At 44.5% G+C, this 23852-nt stretch overlaps 1 protein-coding gene across 2 annotated transcripts in view; it reads left to right on the top strand.

The window, feature by feature from the left end:
- The window catches only part of TES (testin LIM domain protein), a 37149-nt gene that overhangs the window by 8214 nt on the left and 5083 nt on the right, over window positions 1-23852 (top strand). For both annotated transcript variants that reach the window (XM_085042768.1, XM_085042773.1), the window contains 3 exons: window positions 8842-8927; window positions 15838-16087; window positions 17211-17543. In XM_085042768.1, the coding sequence (XP_084898894.1) occupies window positions 8842-8927; window positions 15838-16087; window positions 17211-17543 (669 nt within the window). The remainder of the gene's footprint in view (window positions 1-8841; window positions 8928-15837; window positions 16088-17210; window positions 17544-23852) is intronic.

Here is a 23852-nt window from a genome sequence, read left to right as displayed (position 1 = left end):
TTTTGAGGAGGAGAAACAAAGCAAATCAGCAGGAAAGAGGAAAAGAACTAAAAGAGCAGTGGACGTCTCAACACAGACCATTACCAAATCAGAACAGCCGAAGCCTGTAGCAGTTGCCCCCGTCCAGAAAAAGAAATCCAAGAGCAAGTCAGTCCGCACAGCGACTGATGAGGATGCGGCAGGACCCTCTCACCCAGCAGAAGAGACAGAGCCAGAGATCATCACTCGCTCTCTATCCCTGGGGGAGCTGCGTGACCTACGGAGGGAATTCACCCGGCAGGCGAATGAGTCCATCTTGACCTGGCTGCTCCGTATCTGGGACGCCGCCGCTAATGACACCATTCTGGACGGAAGTGAGGCCAGGCAACTGGGATCCCTGTCCCAGGATGTGGTTATTGACCAGGGGATTGGGAAAACCCAGGAAACTCTCAGCCTCTGGCGGCGATTGCTGGCGAGTGTACGGGACAGATACCTTTGCAAAGAAGACCTCCAGATGCACCAAAGAAAATGGAACACAATAGAACAAGGTATCCGATGCCTGAGGGAATTGGCCGTGCTAGAGATCATTTTCTCAGACAACGAGAGATTCCCCAAGAACCCAGATAATGTCCAGTGCACTTCACAAATGTGGCTAAGATTCGCGCGGCTCGGACCAGAGATATACTCTCGTTACCTGGCAACACTGCAGTGGAGGGAAGGCGAAGACCAGGTGGGCGTGTTAACAAACAAACTGAGAATTTATGAGGACACTGTCACCGCTCCACTACGCACCCAGGTCTCATCAGTGGAAACAAACCTGGCCGAGCAAGTCCGGAGCTTGATTGAAGAGAATCAGAAACTAAGGAAAGAGCTCAAAGAAGGATTTTTCCATGTCACACCGAAACCAACCAGAGTCTCTGCCATCAGGAGCAGACGTCCCCCAGCCAGGGAAAGAAGACAAACTCCACGACGTGACCTCTGGTTTTTCCTGCAGGAGCATGGGGAAGACATGGGAAAGTGGGATAGGAAACCCACCTCCACCTTAGCAGCCCGGGTACGTGAATTGAAAAAGGAAACATCCACTTCAGGAAGCTCATCTAGGTACAACACTGCCCCAGTCTCTTGTGGACAGAACTCCAGACAGAATGGAAGCGATAATATGACTGATCCTCTTGAAGGGACCTCAGGAACACATTTACAGGAGAAGAACATCATGCACCAAAAACAGGATTAGAGGAGCCCTGCCTCTAGCCAGGTAGAGGAAAGGGATAATCGGATCTATTGGACTGTGTGGATCCGATGGCCTGGCACGTCTGACCCACAAAGATACACGGCTTTGGTTGACACCGGCGCTCAGTGCACCCTGATGCCATCCAGGTATGTGGGGACTGAATCCATTTCCATTTCTGGGGTGACAGGAGGATCCCAGCAGCTGACTGTACTGGAAGCTGAAGTGAGTTTAACTGGGAATGAGTGGCAGAAACACCCCATTGTGACTGGTCCAGACGCCCCATGCATCCTCGGCATAGATTATCTCAGGAGTGGATATTTCAAGGACCCAAAGGGACATCGCTGGGCTTTTGGGATAGCAGCTGTAGAGACAGAAGACATAAGACAACTGAATACCCTGCCTGGTCTCTCAGATAACCCGTCTGCTGTAGGACTACTGAGAATTGAAGAACAGCGGGTACCAATTGCTACAGCAACAGTGCATCGCCGGCAATACCGCACTGACAGAGACTCTGTGGCCCCCATCCATAAGATGATTCGGGATCTGGAGAGCAAAGGGGTGGTCAGCAAGGCTCACTCACCCTTTAACAGCCCTATATGGCCGGTGCGTAAGTCCAGTGAAGAATGGAGACTGACAGTGGATTACCGTGGCCTGAATGAAGTCACACCACCACTGAGTGCTGCTGTACCGGACATGTTGGAACTTCAGTATGAGCTGGAATCCAAGGCAGCAAAGTGGTATGCGACCATTGATATTGCCAATGCCTTTTTCTCCATTCCTCTGGCAGCAGAGTGCAGACCTCAGTTTGCTTTCACCTGGAGGGGTGTGCAGTACATGTGGAACCGACTGCCCCAGGGGTGGAAGCACAGTCCCACCATCTGCCATGGACTGATCCAGGCTGCACTGGAAAAGGGTGAGGCTCCAGAACATCTGCAGTATATTGATGACATCATTGTGTGGGGGGACACAGCAACGGAAGTGTTTGGGAAAGGAGAGAAAATCATCAGAATTCTCCTGGAAGCCGGTTTTGCCATCAAGAAGAGTAAAGTCAAGGGACCTGCCCGAGAGATCCAGTTCCTGGGAGTGAAGTGGCAAGATGGACGGCGTCAGATTCCTTCTGAGGTCATCAATAAGATCACCGCGATGTCTCCACCAACCAACAAGAAGGAGACACAAGCCTTCCTAGGCGCCATAGGCTTTTGGAGAATGCACATCCCTGAGTACAGCCAGATCGTGAGTCCTCTCTACCTCATAACCCACAAGAAGAACGATTTCCACTGGGGCCCTGAACAGCAGCAAGCCTTCACCCAGATCAAACAGGAAATCGCTCATGCGGTAGCACTTGGCCCAGTCAGGACAGGACCAGAGGTAAAGAATGTGCTTTACTCTGCAGCCGGGAGCCATGGTCTGTCCTGGAGCCTTTGGCAGAAAGTGCCTGGTGAGACCCGAGGCCGACCACTGGGATTCTGGAGTCGAAGTTACAGAGGGTCTGAAGTCAACTACACTCCCACCGAGAAAGAAATCTTGGCAGCTTACGAAGGAGTCCAAGCCGCCACAGAGGTGATCGGCACAGAAACACAACTTCTCCTTGCACCCCGACTGCCAGTGCTAGGGTGGATGTTCAAGGGAAGGGTTCCCTCTACCCACCATGCCACTGATGCCACGTGGAGCAAATGGATTGCCCTCATCACACAGCGCGCCCGTATTGGAAACCCAAATCGCCCTGGGATTCTGGAAATCATAACAAACTGGCCTGAAGGTGAGACTTTTAAATTATCTTCAGAAGAAGCAGAGGAGAAAGTAGCACGTGCCGAGGAAGCACCCCCATATAATGAGCTGCCGGAGAGTGAAAGACGCTATGCCCTCTTCACCGATGGGTCCTGCCGAATTGTAGGCGCAGATCGGAAATGGAAAGCTGCAGTATGGAGCCCCACACGACAAGCTGTACAGGCTACCGAGGGACAAGGTGGATCGAGTCAGGTTGCAGAGCTTAAAGCCATCCAGCTGGCTTTGGATATTGCTGAACGAGAGAAATGGCCAAGGCTCTATCTCTACACCGACTCCTGGATGGTAGCCAATGCACTGTGGGGATGGTTAGATCGCTGGAGAAAGGCTAACTGGCAGCGCAGAGGAAAACCCATCTGGGCCGCTGAGATTTGGCAGGACATCGCCGCCCGGGCAGAAAAGCTGACCGTGAAAGTTCGACACGTGGATGCACATGTACCCAAGAGTCGGGCTAATGAAGAGCATCGTAACAACGAGCAGGTGGACCGAGCTGCCAAGGTGGAAGTGTCACAGGTGGATCTGGACTGGCAGCACAAAGGAGAATTATTTCTGGCTCGTTGGGCCCATGATGCCTCTGGTCATCAAGGGAGAGATGCGACATACAGGTGGGCTCGTGACCGAGGGGTGGACTTGACCATGGACAACATCTCACAGGTCATCCACAGCTGTGAGACTTGCGCTGCAATCAAACAGGCCAAGCGGGTGAAGCCTCTATGGTATGGTGGACGATGGTCAAAGTACAGGTATGGGGAAGTATGGCAAGTTGACTACATCACACTTCCCCAAACCCGCCAAGGAAAGCGCTACGTGCTGACCATGGTGGAAGCAACCACGGGATGGTTAGAGACCTACCCTGTGCCTCATGCTACTGCCCAGAACACCATCTTGGGTCTGGAAAAGCAAGTCCTGTGGAGACATGGTACCCCTGAGAGAATCGAGTCTGACAATGGAACCCATTTCAAGAATGGCCTCATAAGCACCTGGGCTAGAGAACACGGAATTGAATGGATATACCATATCCCCTATCATGCACCAGCTGCCAGGAAAGTTGAACGGTGCAACGGACTACTTAAGACAACTTTGAAGGCACTTGGCGGGGGAACCTTCAAAAATTGGGAACTGAACTTAGCAAAGGCCACCTGGATGGTTAACACAAGAGGTTCTATCAATCGAGCCGGTCCTGCCGAGTCCGAACCTTTGCACACAGTGGATGGAGATAAAGTCCCTGTGGTACACATAAGAGGTTTTTTAGGAAAGACTGTTTGGATTAGTCCCACCTCAGGGAAAGGCAAACCCATCCGTGGAGTGGTTTTTGCCCAAGGACCTGGTTATACTTGGTGGGTGATGCAGGCAGATGGAGAAACCCGTTGTGTACCACAAGGAGACCTTATCTTAAGTGAGAACTGTGTAGATGGTAATAGAATAAGGGGTGGATAATGTCCTAGGTTGCAATATTGATGTAGTTAAGTATTCTATTACCACCAGCTGTGGGCCGTTAGCTGCTATCACCCACTCTGGATGACAGGCAATGAGCCATCCGTTAGCTATTATCACTTGCTAACGACCCACCCCGCATGACAGGCAATGGGCCATCAGGGACCCACCGTGTGACTCATGGACTTATCTCATCCCATTGTGAGATGCTCTGCCGAGGAGGGAGGAGCCAGGTGTTCCCACCTGGATATAACCTGGCCTTGGAACTGCCTGAACTAGCCCTGTCTACTGGGTTCCCAGAGGACGAGAGCTACCACTGGATCTTCAGCTGGAGACTAGACCTTCACAGGATCACCACTTCAACTGGACTACTTCAGCTGGACTGCTACTACCACCCTAACAGGGTGTTAGGTTGTATCTGACTTTGTCAGTGCTTTTTCCTTGTATTATTTCACTTATTTTTAATTTCAATCTTGACTTGTGATCTCCCACTGGTTTGTTTTCAAACCAAGACATAAATAAGAAAATAATATTGCATTTTTATCAGCCTACTGACTAAACTGGCTGCCTACCTCTACATGCATAATCCATTTGCATCCATGATTTATTTTTTTTCATAGCATCCCATGTGAGGAAAAGTTTGTTGTCTGTCTCTGAAATTACAATAACACAAGTCTTGCAAGATTTGTTGGAGTGTGTTGGTTAATAGAAGGGAGAAAGACTTTATTCTTGGTAGTGTTTAATAAACTTTAAAATAAGCCCTTCTGATAAGCCAGGTTTAAACTATTTCATAGCAACTGCTGTTTCTGTTACACACCTGAACAAATCATTACACACTTGAATATGATTGTTTGGGTTTTAAGGTATAAGCTGCTATGCATGACTCCTTACTGTAAAGTCAGCCAACTTTTGTCTCTGGATTCCAGTCTGAGCTGAAATGGGGCAGTCTTTCACTAATTCTTAATTGGCTCTAACTACTTAAAGCTTTTTGCCCTTGAGTGCTATGTAATCTTGAAAAGTAGCATGCAGTGGATCATCTCAATCATAGTTATATCATCTTCTGTACTCAGACTATTTAAATCTGTATTGGGTATTTTAGTAATACCAGATGGGTTTGTTAGCTTTTGCTGTAAAATGAAAATTAATGGCAATAGACAGACAGGAACCTTCTTCTGGCATTTTTTAGCTGACCTATCTGTGCCATTTCTCCTATGACTCCATTTATGGGGAAGATGGGTTCCCTCCTGTTCTCAGGCACACATTACTGCTCCAGTGCTCAGCCTGCTCTGTATCTCTGGGTGGTTCAGGTTGGAGCTGGCCATGTTCTGCAGAAGACATAGGGATAGATATGGGTAGCAGTAACTGCCACACTGCAGTTTTAGGCTTTTTGAATTTCCCAAACTACAGCAGAATTGACTGCTGAAGAAGAAAGTCCCTTCTGAGGCTGATGCTTCCTTTCAGCTGTAGGATGTCCTGTTACGGGACCCTGGAGAAATAGTGAGTTTTAGATAACAATAGCCCACAGTGCTTTTGAGTTTGGCTGTTTTATATCTTCATTTTTGGCAAGCAGCCATGTAGTTTCTTTGTCAGAACAAAGGTTGAGGCTGTGTGTGCATCTAGAATCACATCTAATTTGGTTTTCAGTGTACCTTTCAGTCTTGAGCTAAACCTTTTCCATAAGTGCCCAGACATTGTGTATAGAAAGGTCATTCCCTTCTTTTTGTCTCAGCAAACTGAGAAACCTGCTTCACAACAAGTCTCTCTCATTTGCTAATTCAATTTCTTTGTCTCAAGCTGCACACACATTTACTTAATGATATGCTCTTTATTTCTGGGGAGGGAATGTAGAATCCTGTATTTCTGAAGAAACCTGCAGTAAGACTTCTGGTTGTGAAAGTGCAAGTAGACTGGCTGGTTGTTGTCCCTGTCATCTGGAGAAGGGAGTATGTTCTGGGTGGAGTATTTAGATAGCACATATTTCCTTTGCTTAATTCGTTTCTGGAGAGGTTCTTTTTAGCTTAAAAAAAAACCCCAAAACTTAAATGTTAGGAGGCTTGGAAATGATAATTAAAATGAGTTTTGCAATTTTTTTAGTATTCCTTATTTGAATTTCAGGTTCTGTTTTGGGAATTCCTGAAATGTCAAGGTTATTTCTCTGTACTGTCAAACAGTAGTCTCTAAACAAGTGATCCTGTGTTTCTTTATGTTCTGATTACAATACCAATGAGTTTATCATTATTTCCCTTTCTTCTCATTCCACCCTTTTGGAAGGAAGGGAGAGCCTGAGCATAAAGAAGTAACGCCAGTTGGTAACTGAAGTAGCAGCAAGAGAGAATGGGTTAATGTCTTTTCTTAGTGGGGGGGAGATGGGGGTTTTCTGGGAGTTCTGTTTATTAGGGCAGTGCAAGCATATCTTAACAGCTTTTTAGAGTGGATGGCTTTAAAAACCAAACAACCCCAAATAAAAAACCTGTCCTTCTCTCCCCTACCTCCCCAAAAAAAAGCAGTTTTGTGTTGCTTTAGCTTCCTTTTTTCCTTTGGAATACATCCTGACCAACATATTGTTCTATTTGAGTGTGAATTGAGCAGGATGCTCAGGTTTTTTGTGATATGTGGTATGTGTTTGTATGCGTGCATATGGGGGAAATATCTGGATTCCAGATGAGAAGACTCCTATAAATGCCTGTCTTTAGTGGAGATGAACTTCTGTTAACCAGTTAGCTTATCAAAAGCATAGCTGATGAAAAACCTAATCTTTAAAGTTATGCTTATTTTATATATATACTGGTAGGCTTCAGGTTAGTGCCTATAGCATGTGAAGTTCTTGAGCCCTTAGGTTGGTGATGATGTCACCATGATCACAGCCAGCTGCATTTCATCTTCCAGATATGGAAGAAATGATGTTATGTCCTTCTGTCCATCCCTGCAGTAGCTTAATAGACACCAAAGTACCTCTTTTGTCTGAATAGATCACAATCTTCAGGAAAGTTTTTCTCAGGGATGTCTGATGACTATTGAGGCAGTGATCCTTTAAATTACAAAAACTGAAAACATGGTATTGCCTGCATCTTACCATGTGTTCTGTATTAAACAAGTGGTTTGTGAATAATCTGTTCTTCATTTTGGACAGAAACAAGTTGAAAGTTGACCTGGTTTATATCCTTGTATGTATCACAATAATAGTATGATTGCTCTGAGTAAATGGCAACCTTAATAATAAAACTGTATCACTACATCTAATCAACTTTGGTGTTGCGTTGTTGTTGACAGAACTAAGAGCTAAGATTAATTCCAAAATTAGTCAGCTCTAGCTCAGTTCTCTTTCATAGTAAAAGCTAAACTGCAGGTGAGCTGTTTCCTTCTCCTAACCATCCCTCCCACAGCCTCTACCTACGGCTAGTTGAGAGCACTTCTTGTGCTGCATGGAGATGTGGGGATGAGTTCCTCTCTGCATGTTGGGCAGGAGCCTGCATACCTAACTGGCCACATTTCCATGGTCCTTCATCTGTCTCATTAAAGAGCACTGTTCCTCAAAGGTTTAAAGAGCTGGAGTGAGGCATTTAATATTTACTGTGTTATATGAATTCATAAGTTATCCTGCTTCATGTTTGCTTTTCACCTCAAACTTCAAGTGGCTTTTGCTCTGTTAAATTTGCTGATGTGTTGATAGGTCCTTTGAATGCCTGGCCTTTACTCTGCACTGCTTTTTATATTCTCTCATATTTCCTCTGCATTATAAGTTGGTCGTCTGTCCTTTTGAAGCCCTTTGCATACTGCTTCTGGTCATTGCTTTTGCTAACTGTGCTGGTTTCTTTCCCCTCAGAAGCTAAGCTGGTATGAGTCCAGCTGAAATGTAAAGTGTATGTGCTACTCTCAGTCACTCTGAGTAGCCTCAAATATACTTGGAAATATTAGATAAATCACTTGGTTGTTTTCTTTCAGATACCCAGGTTAGTGCATATAAATGTGGGGTCTGTTTATTTCTTGATCTTCTGCATTTTGTCTGATCATATACTGTAAATCACTTTCTCCTGACAGCTGAATTAAATGTCCTTTGACTTGAGGTCTTCTGGCCTCACTCACTGTGGTTTCACAGCCTCAGACCTAGGGAAGGGCTGCAAAGAATCTGTTTTATCCCTTCTGTGAAGTTTGTAGAGCAAGTCAGCAGAAAAATACTTGGTTTTGACTAAGGCTAACTCTGCCTGCTAGCTCAACCCTGTGAACAGGCTTGTGTGAACACTGCTACTTATATACATACAATAGAAGGTGAGTGGACCCCAAAATGCTGTCATCTTAGTCAAACGCTTAGTCTTTTGCTTTAACTGTCAACTGCAGCTTATAAAGACATCAGTAACATAATTCATGCAGGATAATTCTTGAAGCTGACTGTAGTCATCTTGCTCTGTACACAGATGGGCTTGGGCCATGAGGAAGGATTTGGTGCCCCCTGCTTAAAATGCAAGGAAAAGTGTGGAGGATTTGAGCTTCATTACTGGAGGTAAGTGACACCAGATATATCCTAAGCCATGACTCAGCACTGCAGACCTTGGCGTGTGTGTGGAAATACCTAAGTAACCACTTTTGTTCGCTCTCCCGATTAAACTATTAAGATGCTTTAAAAGAGCTGACGAAGTTCAGGACCAGAACTTCTCAGTTGCAACAGAGTATCTAATCACTTGTGAACATACATTTCATCTACCCTGAAGTGAATGGTAGTACTTCTACTGCAGCATTTGCTTTGGCTGACAAAACGGTTGAAGTAAATTTGTAAAAACACGTCTAGCCTTACAATAAGAGACGTGACAGGGAAGTGTGTTTTATTTCTGTAATAAAATACTTTCTCAACTCCTGACCAGCTTTGATCTGGGAAGCTAGGTAAAATTATTTTGAAAATATGTTGAAACTTTGTATAGAGCTAGAACTTATTCAGAGGGGGAAGAGGTGTCACAATTCAAATAAGTTAGATAATACTGAGCCTTGGATGATGCACTGTTCTGAAATCAGCAAATTGATGATAGCAGTAAATTGTCTGTTGTTACTTCGGCAGAAACTTTGTATTTCATTAAGACCTTTCTTGTATTACTGAAACAAAACGTTTATATGTATATTAATGCATATATGTGTAATTGGCCCCATTCACTCATAATACTGAGTGTGCTTTAAGATGTAGCTTAGTAATTATGATTATTTTAGAAAAAAAGTCCCTCTCAAAGGGAAAAGCCTGAAAAGAACAGAAAAACAAATAATTGTTATTAGCACTTTCACATGCTATCAATGAAAATAATTGCATTTAACCAATGCTATCTAGCTACACTGAAAATTGCATTTGCCGTAGAGTTTTATTTTGTGGGGTTTTATAAGGTGGCCTTTGAAGCCCAGCCATAGTGGCACCAGGTGCTTATAAGACCTAGGAGGTTTCACATCTTTGCCTGAATATTTGACTGCAGATGAGACTGTTTGGAAAATAATCAGGCAAACAAAAACAAAACACAGCAAAAACTTGATAAAAGTCGATACATAATCAAGAAGCTGTATTCTTATCTGTGATATGTAGATATAGAAACAACTTACAAATAATCACATGGAACAAGAAGTGGTAATGCACTAGTAAGTAAAAATCATCCAAAGATAAAAAAAGTATCTAATTTATGGAAAGACTTTTTCAATATGTACTGCATGGCTGAGGGGACTTGTGTAGAAGTAACAGTAAAATAAAACAGAATTAATGTGTGTAAGCAATGCAATAAAAGAATTTTTATAAGTACAGAAGTCAATGTTTATCCATGGTTAGATCAGAAATTGTATTACATCGTACTTGAAAGCTCTTTTGTTCCTAGTCACTGGGATAGATGAGGAAATTGCAAGTGGGGGAGGAAAAAGTCCACTGAAGTTTTTCTCTTTTTTTTTTTTTTTTTTACTCTTTTTCTTAGTTCCAATGTTAGACCTTGTAATTTCTAACTTACTCTTTAACATGAAAGAATTTGGAATAAAAAGAAATAAAGTGGCTTAGTCACATCATAGCATGATTGCAAAATTAAAATGTGTCTGCTTTTGTGTATTTGTTGGGGGGTTTTCTTGCCTGTGGGTTTTTTTTTTTTTTTCATCCACATTTCACTGTCCTCCTGTGGTTGGGGCTCATTGTGCCAGGTCCTGAATACATAGCTCATCAGAACACTGAAAAAGATGTAAAAACAGTGACTATTTAGTGATGTATCCCAAATACCTGTCTAATTTAAATCTGAAACTCTATTTTAAGTAGAAATAGAAACAAACTGTAGCAGAATTGGACAGAACATTGTCTTTGTAATGTGAATGATCAAACTTGGTTCAAGTTTAACCACTAATTTCATTGAAGTAAGAATTGTAATTAGAGCAACAGTTACAGAGTTGGGGAATAACTAGGGGTAGGGATCTGCATCCAAGCATCCACACAGCTGCTCACTTGCTGTCCCAAACATCAGGGTTGGAGACAAAAAAGGAAGAACAAAAGTGAGGAAACTCGTGGGTTGAAATAGGCAGTTTAATAGGTGAAATGGTGAACAAGTGATGCAAAGGGCATCACTGGCTATCTCCCACCAGCACACTGATGCCCAGCCACTCTCCAAGCAGTAACTACTTTAGAAGTCAGAAACCCTGCCTTCATTATGCTCTACCTCTGTTTTATTGCTGATTGAGACATTATGTAGCATTTAAACCCCATTGGCCAATTAGAGTCAGCTGTGCCCTTTCCCTGCTTCTTTACTTGCTGAGGTGGGGGCAGAGTTCAAAAAGAAGAAAGCCTTGACTTTGTGCCAGCAGTGCTCAGCAATAGCAAGTGCTGTCACGGCTGCTTTATGTACAAACGCAAAGCACAGCGCCTTACGAAAACAGTGACCTCCACAGGAGCAGATGCAGCCCGGTAAGGCAGCAGCAGCAGCAGCGTGTGCCGGGCGTGGTTCTGCTGCGGGCTGTGCAAGGGTGACACTGCCCTCTCCTGGGGACAGCCCAGGAGCTTCAGCACATCACGCAGCTTCTGCTACATAAAAATCGTGTTCCCCAAAGAGCCAACACGTAATTTCTTTTTGTATTTCCATACAAAAGACCCTCACTTCTTCCTCTGAGGAGTCAGGTTGTAAAGTGCACAAAAAATCCAAGTATACTTATCTGGTAGCAGGGCTTTACACAGAGCTGCTACACCCTTCTTTATACTGGGAGTGTTTGCAATATATCTTTTCTGGGGTGGCACGTGCTGTTTTAAGCCTTTTATGCTGTAAATCTTGACACACTGTGTGGGCAGGTTTTATAGGTGCAGAACATTAAAATGAGGCTAATATAGAAATGGTGGTATACCAAGTCTTTATTAAAACTTACTTCTAAATTTTGAAATTCTGATGGTCTCAGTGTTGCAAGCTGAACACAAAATGAATATATTGAGAGATGTGGTCTGCAGTGGTAGTTGAATGTAGTTAACAATTAGCTAGTTTACCTTAGCATGTTGATAGCATTTGCTTTTAAAATTGTCCTCAGAATCATGCTTCTGTCCAATGTAATAGCAGCAGAAATGGGGAAGGTCTTAATTCATGTGTTTAGATTTATTTCAGACTACAAAACAACCCCCACACACATCCAGTGACTCAGGCTGGATGTAAAAGACTGCTACTCAGTTATATATTGCTCTTTGGAGTGTATTTCCCACTAGAGGGAAGTATGGGACAGGAGTCAGAAGTTGCAAAAGTCAGGAGGGAAGGTTCTGATGTATCATGGTTGCATATATACTGAAAAGTGGTAACTGTCTCTGGTGTGGCTTGCCAAGATGTTAAATAAACAACTTCCAAAACCAAGAATCTTAAGCTTGGGAATGATCTGTTTCAGCATCTGGCTTCTCTGCACAGATAAAATGCCTGGAAGGCAGGGAAAACCTTTAAGCTTTTCTGATACTCCATCTGGCAGGAAAGTACTGAGGTGCAGTTCAAAGCAGTTGCAATTGCTATAGCTGCATTAATAGCAAGAAAACATAACAGAATCACAGAATCATAGACTTGGATGAAGTGGCAAAGTGCCTTCTCAGTAAGTGCACAGATAGCACAAAGCTGGTAGGAGTGGCTGATAGGCTGGTACCCCAGAGTGTTGTGCAGCTCTTTAGAAGGACCAGAACAAGTTGGACACATGGGTAGAGGAGAACTGTCTGAAATTCAACAAAGGCAAATGCAGCATCCTGTACCTAGGGAAGAATAATCCCTTGCACCGGCTCAAGCTGAGGGCTGACCTGCTGGAAAGCAGCTCTGCAGAGGAGGACCTGGGTGTCCAGTGGGCAGCAAGCTGTTCCAGAGCCAGCAGTGTGTCCTTGTGGCCAAGAAGGCCAATGGTATCTTGGGGTGCATTCTGCATCTGAAGTGCTGTGTCCTGTTCTGGGCTTCTCAGTACAAGAGAGACATGGAGCTCCTGGCGTGGGTTCAGTGGAGGGCCACAAAGGTGATTAAGGGGCTGGAGCATCTCTCTTAAGAGGAAAAGCTGCAGGAACTGGGCCTGTTCAGCTTCCAGAAGAGACAGCTGAGAAGGGACCTCATCAATGTCTGTTAGTATCTGAAGAAAGGGTGCCCAGGGGATGGAGCCAGGCTCTGCTTGGTGGTACCAAGCAGTGGTAGAAGAGGCATTGGGCAGAACCTGATGCACAGGAAGTTCCACTGAGTATGAGGAAGACCTGCTTTACTGTGCAGTGACTGAGCACTGGAACAGATTGCCCAGGGAGGCTGTGGAGTCTCCCTCACCGCAGATGCTCAAGAACTGTCTGAACACAATCCTGTGCCATGTGCTCTAGGTTGGGCCAGATGACCCACTGTGGTCCCTTTCAACCTTACCCCTTTTGTACTCTTTTTGTACAGTGATTCTGTAATAGGAGGAGGTTAGTCTTCCTGCATGGAGGGCACAAGCCTCAGGACTTGCCAGGTATTTGTTGAGGATTTCTCTATGCTTGCAGCTGCTGCCTCCTGTCACTAGGAGCCAACATAGGAGGGATCATGACCTATCTTATTTTTCCTCTCCATTCACTAAAACATAGAAAATCAGGAGGATGGTTGACATTTGATTTTGGAGAAGGAATGCGAAGTCTTTGATCCTTGCTGTCAGTAGACATTCAGGACACAGGAATTCCTCACTTGAGAGGATGGAATCTGTACACCTTTCTTCCTTGGTCTTTCCAACTCCTCAAGACCTGCTAGAAAGGCACTATCTACTAGATGTCTTTTACAGTGCTGCACAACTTTGCATTCCACAGATCTTGAAGTTTCCTCCTTATCTTCCATTATTTGAATGGGAAAAGCTTTTCAAATTGCTGAGGTGTGTGTGGAGGAACACTGCTCTGCTTTGATGAGGTCCTGAGAGCTGTGAAGACAGGAGGCAGGAGTCCCTAACGCCTCCTTCAGTAGAGATCTTGCTGAATGTCCTCAAGTGAAGGGAAAATGTTTCCAACAATGCAGGTGGAGAGAATAAGAAATTTTCACTTCCTGTCCTCTGATAAAATCAAAGGAGATAAAATTGTCTAAACATATATGTTTTTATATATTTATATGTCTGTGGGTGTATATAACAGCAATTGGTTTTTCTTGCATGTGTGAGGTGTTCACTTTAACACCAAAGATAAAAATAAAGCATCAGTTATCAGACAGACTTGTGAAATATAAATTTGAACTAGTGGAATGGGGTCACTTCAGGGAGATAACTATTATAGTCAAAGAAATGACCAGCCAGTCTATTCTAAAGAGAAGTAATTGACTATATACCTTCTGCAGAGCGGACAATGAGTGACTGACTAATGAGCAGGATTCTGCTGTGGCAACTTAATGAAAGAAGTTAGGACTAAATTGTAAACAGTGCTATTCAGGAAGAGTTATGTGTGTAAATGTCAACTGGATATCTTTTAGTACTGGAAATTACTCAAGAGGAGAGATTATAAATCAGGACCGGATACCTTTTTCAGGCTGTTAGCAGCTGTAGGGACATCTTTATGTGGCTGAGATCCAGGGGAGCATTGGGGAATATGAGAAATGGCAAGAGTATAGGGGATTTTCCTTTGATTTACTGAGATGTGCTGACATCGGTTGTGACTCAGCATTCTTCACATTCTTTCTGTATTGTCCTGTATTCAGAGGCATAATGGTACACAAGTTCTAATGCTGAGGCCACTATTATGCTTTTAACATAACCCCTGTAACAGCTTCTTGCAAACTGTTGGCAAAGAATCGTTCACTTAACTTTGAAAGAGCAAGGAGATTAGACTGAAATGTACACAGTCAAATTCTTAATTTCAGTAGGTGCAGGGCTGGGGAAGATTAGCGAGTGCCTCATTATTTTCAATGCAAATACAAAGCTCAGTAGTTCTATGCCAGTTTTCACAGTGAGTCCCAGGAAGGACCTAAGGACAAATTACATGCTTTCACTTCTTTGCAACTACCTATTTATGAGGAAAGCAAAAAAAATCTGTCACAGATACTGCAGCCACTGAAACATGTTAAGCCTTCAAAGTGGGACCAAGAATGTATGCTGTGGCTGACTGCTTTGAACTGAAGTTCTGGGGATGCCATTAATAAATAATGAACCAGTTTGTCTAATCCAAGGTTCCGTTATATGTCAATTGCTTAATTATGCTTAAGGTAACAAATGGCTTTGTAATATTCCTTAGCCAGAGCAGTTGAAATGTATTGTATATGAAAGAATATAATTTATATCCAAGTAAGTAGATATACTTCTACCTTTTAAGGCTGTTATCTGTGAAAATTCTCTACAGCATGTGCCTGAGTACCTCTGACTTGGTTCAGAGCTGTTTTGAAAGGCTTTGTCCATATAAGCCTTTCACTTTTCTTTCATCTTCTCTTTAAATGATGTGCTTTAAACAGAACTTGGTGTAGTTACACTGTATGTATGTCTGTATGCATTTTCTTCCTTTTTAGGAAATACTTGTTTCACATGATAGCAGCCCTGTGATAAGCAAATATCATGCATACAGTGAGATACGTGGGAAGAAGATCGTATAGGGTGTGTGACCTTGAATGTATGAACAGCAACTGTAAAACTAAAAGCCCAAGCAAATGATTGCTGGGGGAATCATGCTGATGCATAAAGTTATCTCATAATAAATCTGGTAGGTGACTGATTATGGATATGTATGTGTTTGATCAATACTGAGATGTAACTGAAGGAAGCATCACATTAAAAATGCATTAGTGTAGTCGACTGATACTTATCGGATATCTGTAAATAAACAGTATAAGTAATACAGTAGGAGACATTAAGGAGGAGTTTGACATATTGCAGAAAAATGTGTATATTTCCTAATCATGGCACTGAAAACAAGCCTTTGGATTCCTGGTGATGTTACTACACACCCAGATGGCATGAGATTGTAATTTTGTTCCCGTTTCCGTGAATTTCAGAAAAATATGCCGCAACTGTAAATGTGGTCAAGAGGAGCATGATATCCCTTCAAGCAATGAGGAGGATCGGAAAGTGGGGAAACTCTTTGAAGATACAAAATACACAACACTTATTGCAAAGCTGAAGAATGATGGCTATCCAATGTATAAACGCAATGTAATGATACTGACCAGCCCAGTGCCAGCCAAGAACATATCCATCAATACTGTGACTTATGAGTGGGCTCCTCCTGTTCAGAATCAGACACTTGTAAGTCCAACTCACTTTTTTTCATGTTCAAGGCAGGTGTTGGTGGGAGATAAAGTAGCAGAGCTTACTGGATGGATGACTTTGCCTCTTTTACTCTTCCTTTCTCCTCAAAACTGAATATGTGGTGCCTGTTTAATGAGTCTTGCATGTCATCTTGCTTTATGCATGCTTGTATGTAGAAGTTCTTAAAAACTGGGGAAGTAGTTTTTAATGGATAGGATTAAGAGTTACCTGCTAACTCCCTGGGATTCAATTTCTGTAACCTGCCACCTTTCTTTTTTCTTCTTTCTTTTAAAACAAACTTGAAAAATTTGTATGGAGTGTGGGCCTAAAGAAAAAAAAAACAAAAAAACAAACCCAACACTACATAAATTTATATCATTGTTTAAAGTTAAGGGGAACACTTCGTCTTGCTTATAGCTTTTACTGTATATGGTAAGAACAAGGTCAGTGTTGACATCTAAAAAAGCAGCTCTCTTCCAGTATATTTTCAGCTGAAGTAGATGAGATAGTAGATAGCCTTCTGAGGATTTTGCTTGACTTTTGAAACTTTGATTACTGATTTATTGTACTAAAATGTTGTGCAATCCATGCCAGAATGACATTATCACAAATTATTCCTTTTCAGTGAATTAATCAAACCTTGTGTATCTAGGACTTATTTAAAATTCAGTTACTACTTTGATTTTTACAGCTTGTTATTGCTTTATTAAATCTAGAGCTTTTTTTTTTTCCTTTCTTTAGCTAGAGTTATTTCTTCAGTGGGCTGTGTGCCCCAAGCAGTTTATTTCAGATCCTATTTTTCTAAGACTATACTCATGATCAGTATTTATAGATAGAGACAAGATGCTGTGTAAATGTTATTTACTCAGAGAAGTAATAACTCTTTTTTGTATGTTGTAAAAGGCTTAAAAGGAAGCTTGTCTCTTACTCTGGGAAGAAGCAAATTAATGCATCTGCTATATTTTATCTCCATTACTGTTTCAGGAGCTTAATGTTTATGGAACGAACCTTGTTTTTGACAAATTTGACTGTCACTAAAAACAGTTGAGATTGTGTGTTTGCTTATGAGAATGGGTCTGTAGTTGAAGCGCCATCTGATATCTAATTCCTCCTGATTCAGGCTAGACAGTACATGCAGATGCTACCAAAGGAGAAGCAGCCTGTTGCTGGCTCGGAAGGCGCGCAGTACAGGAAGAAGCAGTTGGCAAAGCAGCTGCCTGCTCACGATCAGGATCCTTCAAAATGCCACGAGCTTTCCCCCAGTGAAGTTAGGCACATGGAACAATTTGTGAAGAGGTACAAAAAGGAGGCACTTGGTGTAGGAGATGTCAAGCTTCCTGGTGAGGTGGAAGTGAGAGCTCCTGATGAGAATAACTTGAAAAATGGTGACAGAGGTACCTCATCTGCTGTTGGAACAATGGAGAAATCCCCAAATCAGGAAGCATCTCAGTATGTAAGTATAAGAATGGAAAGATAAAGCAAGAAGGTATACCATCTGAGTGCTCTATTTGGTCATTTTAGGCCAATTGAATTGCTTGTTAATTTGAAATAGCAAAAATCTGGGGAAGGAAAGAAAAAAGGGGAACTGGAAAAGTTGTGAATGTCTGCACAGAGCCCTGGTTTCTGCCAGTATTTAATGCATTGCAGCAAATAACTTCCTAGATGACACTTTCATCCTTGATGCAAAAACATGTTAGCTTGGAGACGGTATATTAAGGTGGCTTTTACAGAATAATAATCAAAAAACTTCTGTTGTCTAATGGACCAATTGCTGCATTCTTCTCTTCTTGAAGAGTTTAGTTCAATTTTAGAAGCTTGTTTTCTCCTCTTTTTTGGAAGAGCACTAAAATTACCCACTTGACAAATTTTGTTTAAAATTAAATTAATCTAAGGAATAATAAAGTAATACCTCTCCATCCTGTGTCCAACAAGTTGAGCCATACAATGGCTCTTTTGACTAGCCTTCTTTTCATATTCAGCTCCATTTTCTGATCTATTTCTTTTTCATTGGCATCTGATTTCTCCTTGTAATAGCTCAAAGAAAAACAAGGTATGTAAAACTACCCAGTTTTCATTGATATTTTGAAAATTATAGCCTTAATCAAGTATTTCTGACATAACTACTGCTGTGCATGTCTCAACTAGCAATTATAAATACAAAATAGGAGTAGGATTACTGAAGTAACATAAATCCATTTAGTGGAGGTAGTCATTAACTTCTTAAGAGTGTCAAAAGCTTTACTGTAAGCTGATTTCCAGAAATGTTGCTATTATGTGTATGAATCCTTAAAATTATTTGTCTGCAAGTTGCTTACAGAAAATGTACAGCTTCTAGATGGAGAAAAAAGGTTTGCTTAACACTCGTAGAATGGCTTTTGGTGTTACTGGGGGATGTGTTGTGTTTTCTGTTGTTTGTTTCTGAAGTGACAGTATGTACGACTTCTGGTGTGAAATATAAAATCAACACTTATGCTTTAGCCTTGTGTCCTAGGTTGCAATATTGATGTAGTTAAGTATTCTATTACCACCAGCTGTGGGCCATTAGCTGCTATCACCCACTCCGGATGACAGGCAATGGGCCATCCGTTAGCTATTATCACTTGCTAATGACCCACCCCGCATGACAGGCAATGGGACATCAGGGACCCACTGTGTGACTCATGGACTTATCCCATTGTGAGATGCTCTGCCGAGGAGGGAGGAGCCAGGTGTTCCCACCTGGATATAACCTGGCCTTGGAACTGCCTGAGCTAGCCCTGTCTACTGGGTTCCCAGAGGACCAGAGCTACCACTGGATCTTCAGCTGGAGACTAGACCTTCACAGGATCACTGCTTCAACTGGACTACTTCAGTTGGACTGCTACTACCACCCTAACAGGGTGTTAGGTTGTATCTGACTTTGTCAGTGCTTTTCCCTGTATTATTTCACTTATTTTTAATTTCAATCTTGACTTGTGATCTCCCACTGGTTTGTTTTCAAACCAATACATATTTTGGCGCCCAACGTGGGGCTCGACCTGGGGAAACTCAGAAATCCTAGCACCATGATGCTCGGCTTATCTATATGGGTACTGTACCTCGCTCTCTATATTTTTCCTCAAATGGGATACTATCTGCCCGTCGTACTGCTCCTGTTGCGACCAGGAAATGGCATGAGAATTGCTCTATTGGTTTATTATGCCTATGGCATGGTTACCTGTGAGGCGATGAACACCATTCGTTATATATACTCGACTTTGTCTGCCTGGCCTAACCTGAGCTGCTTCGTCTGGGACCTGCTCAGCAATCGCACCCACCCTCTGGGGCTAGGAGGAGAGAGGGGTTTCTTCCAGCCTTTCAGGTCAGGCACGGCCGTTTTTGAAAATATTGAGTTCCCTCTGGATGCTAAGGATGGCATAATCTTTTTGTCAGTTCTGTTTTCTTTGATCAGCATCGTGTACATCTTGCTGAAGATCAGAACAATACTTGGTGTGGTACAGCGTCTTCTTGAAGAGGAGGAGAAAAGAAACAAGTCAGCAGGCACCATGTCCACGCAAACTGCCACTAAGAGGAAAGGAACCAAAGGAGCAATCAATGTCTCAACACAGACCACTGCCGAATCAGAGCAGCCAAAGCCAGTAGTGGTTGCCCCTGTCCAGAAAAAGAAATCAAAGAGCAAGTCAGTCCGCACAGCGACTGATGAGGATGCAGCAGGACCATCTCACCAAGCAGAAGAGACAGAACCGGAGATCATCACTCGCTCTCTGTCCCTGGGGGAGCTGCGGGACCTACGGAGGGAATTCACCCGGCAGGCGAATGAGTCCATCTTAACCTGGCTGCTCCGCATCTGGGATGCCGCCGCTAATGACACCATTCTGGATGGAAGTGAGGCCAGGCAACTGGGATCCCTGTCTCAGGATGTGGTCATTGACCAGGGGATTGGGAAAACCCAGGAAACTCTCAGCCTCTGGCGGCGATTGCTGCTGAGTGTACGGGACAGATACCTGTGCAAAGAAGACCTCCAGATGCACCAAAGAAAATGGAACACAATAGAACAAGGTATCCGATGCCTGAGGGAATTGGCCGTACTAGAGATCATTTTCTCAGACAACGAGAGATTCCCCAAGAACCCAGATAATGTCCGGTGCACTTCACAAATGTGGCTAAGATTCGCGCGGCTCGGACCAGAGATATACTCTCGTTACCTAGCAACATTGCAGTGGAGGGAAGGCGAAGACCAGGTGGGCATGTTAACAAACAAACTGAGAATTTACGAGGACACTGTCACCGCTCCACTACGGACCCAGGTCTCATCAGTGGAAACAAACCTGGCCGCGCAAGTCCGGAGCTTAATTGAAGAGAGCCTCCAGAAACTAAAGAAAGAGCTCAAAGAAGGATTTTTTCATGCCACACCGAAACCAACCAGAGTCTCTGCCATCAGGAGCAGACATACTCCAGCCAGGGAAAGAAAACAAACTCCACGACGTGACCTCTGGTTTTTCCTTCAGGAGCATGGGGAAGACATGAGAAAGTGGGATAGGAAACCCACCTCCTCCTTAGCAGCCCGGGGACGTGAATTGAAAACAGAAACATCCACGTCAGGAGGCTCATCTAGGTACAACACTGCCCCAGTCTCTTGTGGACAGAACCCCCGACAGAATGGAAGTGATAATATGACTGATCCTCTTGAAGGGACCTCAGGAACACATTTACAGGAGAAGAACATCGTGCACCAAAAACAGGATTAGAGGAGCCCTGCCTCTAGCCAGGTAGTGGAAAGGGATAATCGGATCTATTGGACTGTGTGGATCCGATGGCCTGGCACGTCTGACCCACAAAGATACACGGCTTTGGTTGACACCGGCGCTCAGTGCACCCTGATGCCATCCAGGTATGTGGGGACCGAATCCATTTCTATTTCTGGGGTGACAGGAGGATCCCAGCAGCTGACTGTACTGAAAGCTGAAGTGAGTTTAACTGGGAATGAGTGGCAGAAACACCCCATTGTGACTGGTCCAGACGCCCCATGCATCCTCGGCATAGATTATCTCAGGAGTGGATATTTCAAAGACCCAAAGGGACTTCGCTGGGCTTTTGGGATAGCAGCCGTAGAGACGGAAGACATAAGACAACTGAATACCCTGCCCGGTCTCTCAGATAACCCGTCTGCTGTAGGACTACTGAGAATTGAAGAACAGCGGGTACCAATTGCTACAGCAACAGTGCACCGCCGGCAATACCACACTGACAGAGACTCTGTGGCCCCCATCCATAAGATGATTCGGGAACTGGAGAGCCAAGGGGTGGTCAGCAAGGCTCACTCACCCTTTAACAGCCCTATCTGGCCGGTGCGTAAGTCCAGTGAAGAATGGAGACTGACAGTGGATTACCGTGCCCTGAATGAAGTCACACCACCACTGAGTGCTGCTGTACCGGACATGCTGGAGCTCCAGTACGAGCTGGAATCCAAGGCAGCGAAGTGGTATGCGACCATTGACATTGCCAATGCCTTTTTCTCCATTCCTCTGGCAGCAGAGTGCAGACCTCAGTTTGCTTTCATCTGGAGAGGTGTGCAGTACACGTGGAACCGACTGCCCCAGGGGTGGAAGCACAGTCCCACCATCTGCCATGGACTGATCCAGGCTGCACTGGAAAAGGGTGAGGCTCCAGAACATTTGCAGTATATTGATGACATCATTGTGTGGGGGGACACAGCAACGGAAGTATTTGAGAAAGGAGAGAAAATCATCAGAATTCTCCTGGAAGCCGGTTTTGCCATCAAGAAGAGCAAAGTCAAGGGACCTGCCCGAGAGATCCAGTTCCTGGGAGTAAAGTGGCAAGACGGACGGCGTCAGATTCCTTCTGAGGTCATCAATAAGATCATCGCGATGTCTCCACCAACCAACAAGAAGGAGACGCAAGCTTTCCTAGGCGCCATAGGCTTTTAGAGAATGCACATCCCTGAGTACAGCCAGATCGTGAGTCCTCTCTACCTCATAACCCGCAAGAAGAACGATTTCCACTGGGGCCCTGCACAGCAGCAAGCCTTCACCCAGATCAAACAGGAGATCGCTCATGCGGTAGCCCTGGGACCAGTCAGGACAGGACCAGAGGTAAAGAATGTGCTTTACTCTGCAGCCGGGAGCCATGGTCTGTCCTGGAGCCTTTGGCAGAAGGTGCCTGGTGAGACCCGAGGTCGACCACTGGGATTCTGGAGTCGAAGTTACAGAGGGTCTGAAGTCAACTACACTCCCACCGAGAAAGAAATCTTAGCAGCTTATGAAGGAGTCCAAGCTGCCTCAGAGGTGATCGGCACAGAAACACAACTTCTCCTTGCACCCCGACTGCCAGTGCTGGGGTGGATGTTCAAGGGAAGGGTTCCCTCTACCCACCATGCCACTGATGCTACATGGAGCAAATGGATTGCCCTCATCACACAGCGCGCCCGTATTGGAAACCCGAATCGCCCTGGGATTCTGGAAATCATAACAAACTGGCCTGAAGGTGAGACTTTTAAATTATCTTCAGAAGAAGTAGAGGAGCAAGTAGCACGTGCCGAGGAAGCACCCCCGTATAACGAGCTGCCGGAGAGTGAAAGACGCTATGCCCTCTTCACCGATGGGTCCTGCCGAATTGTAGGCGCAGATCGGAAGTGGAAAGCTGCAGTATGGAGCCCCACACGACAAGCTGTACAGGCTACCGAGGGACAAGGTGGATCGAGTCAGGTCGCAGAACTTAAAGCCATCCAACTGGCTTTGGATATTGCCAAACGAGAGAAATGGCCAAGGCTTTATCTCTACACCGACTCCTGGATGGTAGCCAATGCACTGTGGGGATGGTTAGATCGCTGGAGAAAGGCTAACTGGCAGCGCAGAGGAAAACCCATCTGGGCCGCTGAGATTTGGCAGGACATCGCCGCCCGGGCAGAAAAGCTGACCGTGAAGGTTCGACATGTGGATGCACATGTACCCAAGAGTCGGGCTAATGAAGAGCATCGTAACAACGAGCAGGTGGACCGAGCTGCCAAGGTGAAAGTGTCACAGGTGGATCTGGACTGGCAGCACAAAGGAGAATTATTTCTAGCTCGTTGGGCCCATGATGCCTCTGGTCATCAAGGGAGAGATGCGACATACAGGTGGGCTCGTGTCCGAGGGGTGGACTTGACCATGGACAACATCTCACAGGTCATCCACAGCTGTGAGACTTGCGCTGCAATCAAACAGGCCAAGCGGGTGAAGCCTCTGTGGTATGGTGGACGATGGTCAAAGTACAGGTATGGGGAAGTATGGCAAGTTGACTACATCACACGTCCCCAAACCCGCCAAGGAAAGCGCTACGTGCTGACCATGGTGGAAGCAACCACAGGATGGTTAGAGACCTACCCTGTGCCTCATGCTACTGCCCGGAACACCATCTTGGGTCTGGAAAAGCAAGTCCTGTGGAGACATGGTACCCCTGAGAGAATCGAGTCTGACAATGGAACCCATTTCAAGAATGGCCTCATAAGCACCTGGGCTAGAGAACATGGAATTGAATGGATATACCACATCCCCTATCATGCACCAGCTGCCGGGAAAGTTGAACGGTGCAACGGACTACTGAAGACAACTTTGAAGGCACTTGGCGGGGGAACCTTAAAAAATTGGGAACTGAACTTAGCAAAGGCCACCTGGATGGTTAACACAAGGGGTTCTATCAATCGAGCCGGTCCTGCCGAGTCCGAACCTTTGCACACAGTGGATGGAGATAAAGTCCCTGTGGTACACGTAAGAGGTTTTTTAGG

The sequence above is a fragment of the Lichenostomus cassidix genome, chromosome 1Aa (genome assembly GCF_008360975.1).
Source record: "Lichenostomus cassidix isolate B80296 chromosome 1Aa, HeHo_3.0, whole genome shotgun sequence".
NCBI classification, from domain to species: domain Eukaryota; kingdom Metazoa; phylum Chordata; class Aves; order Passeriformes; family Meliphagidae; genus Lichenostomus; species Lichenostomus cassidix.
Note: the sequence above shows the minus strand (reverse complement) of the source record. Positions and strands in the feature narration are given on the sequence as shown.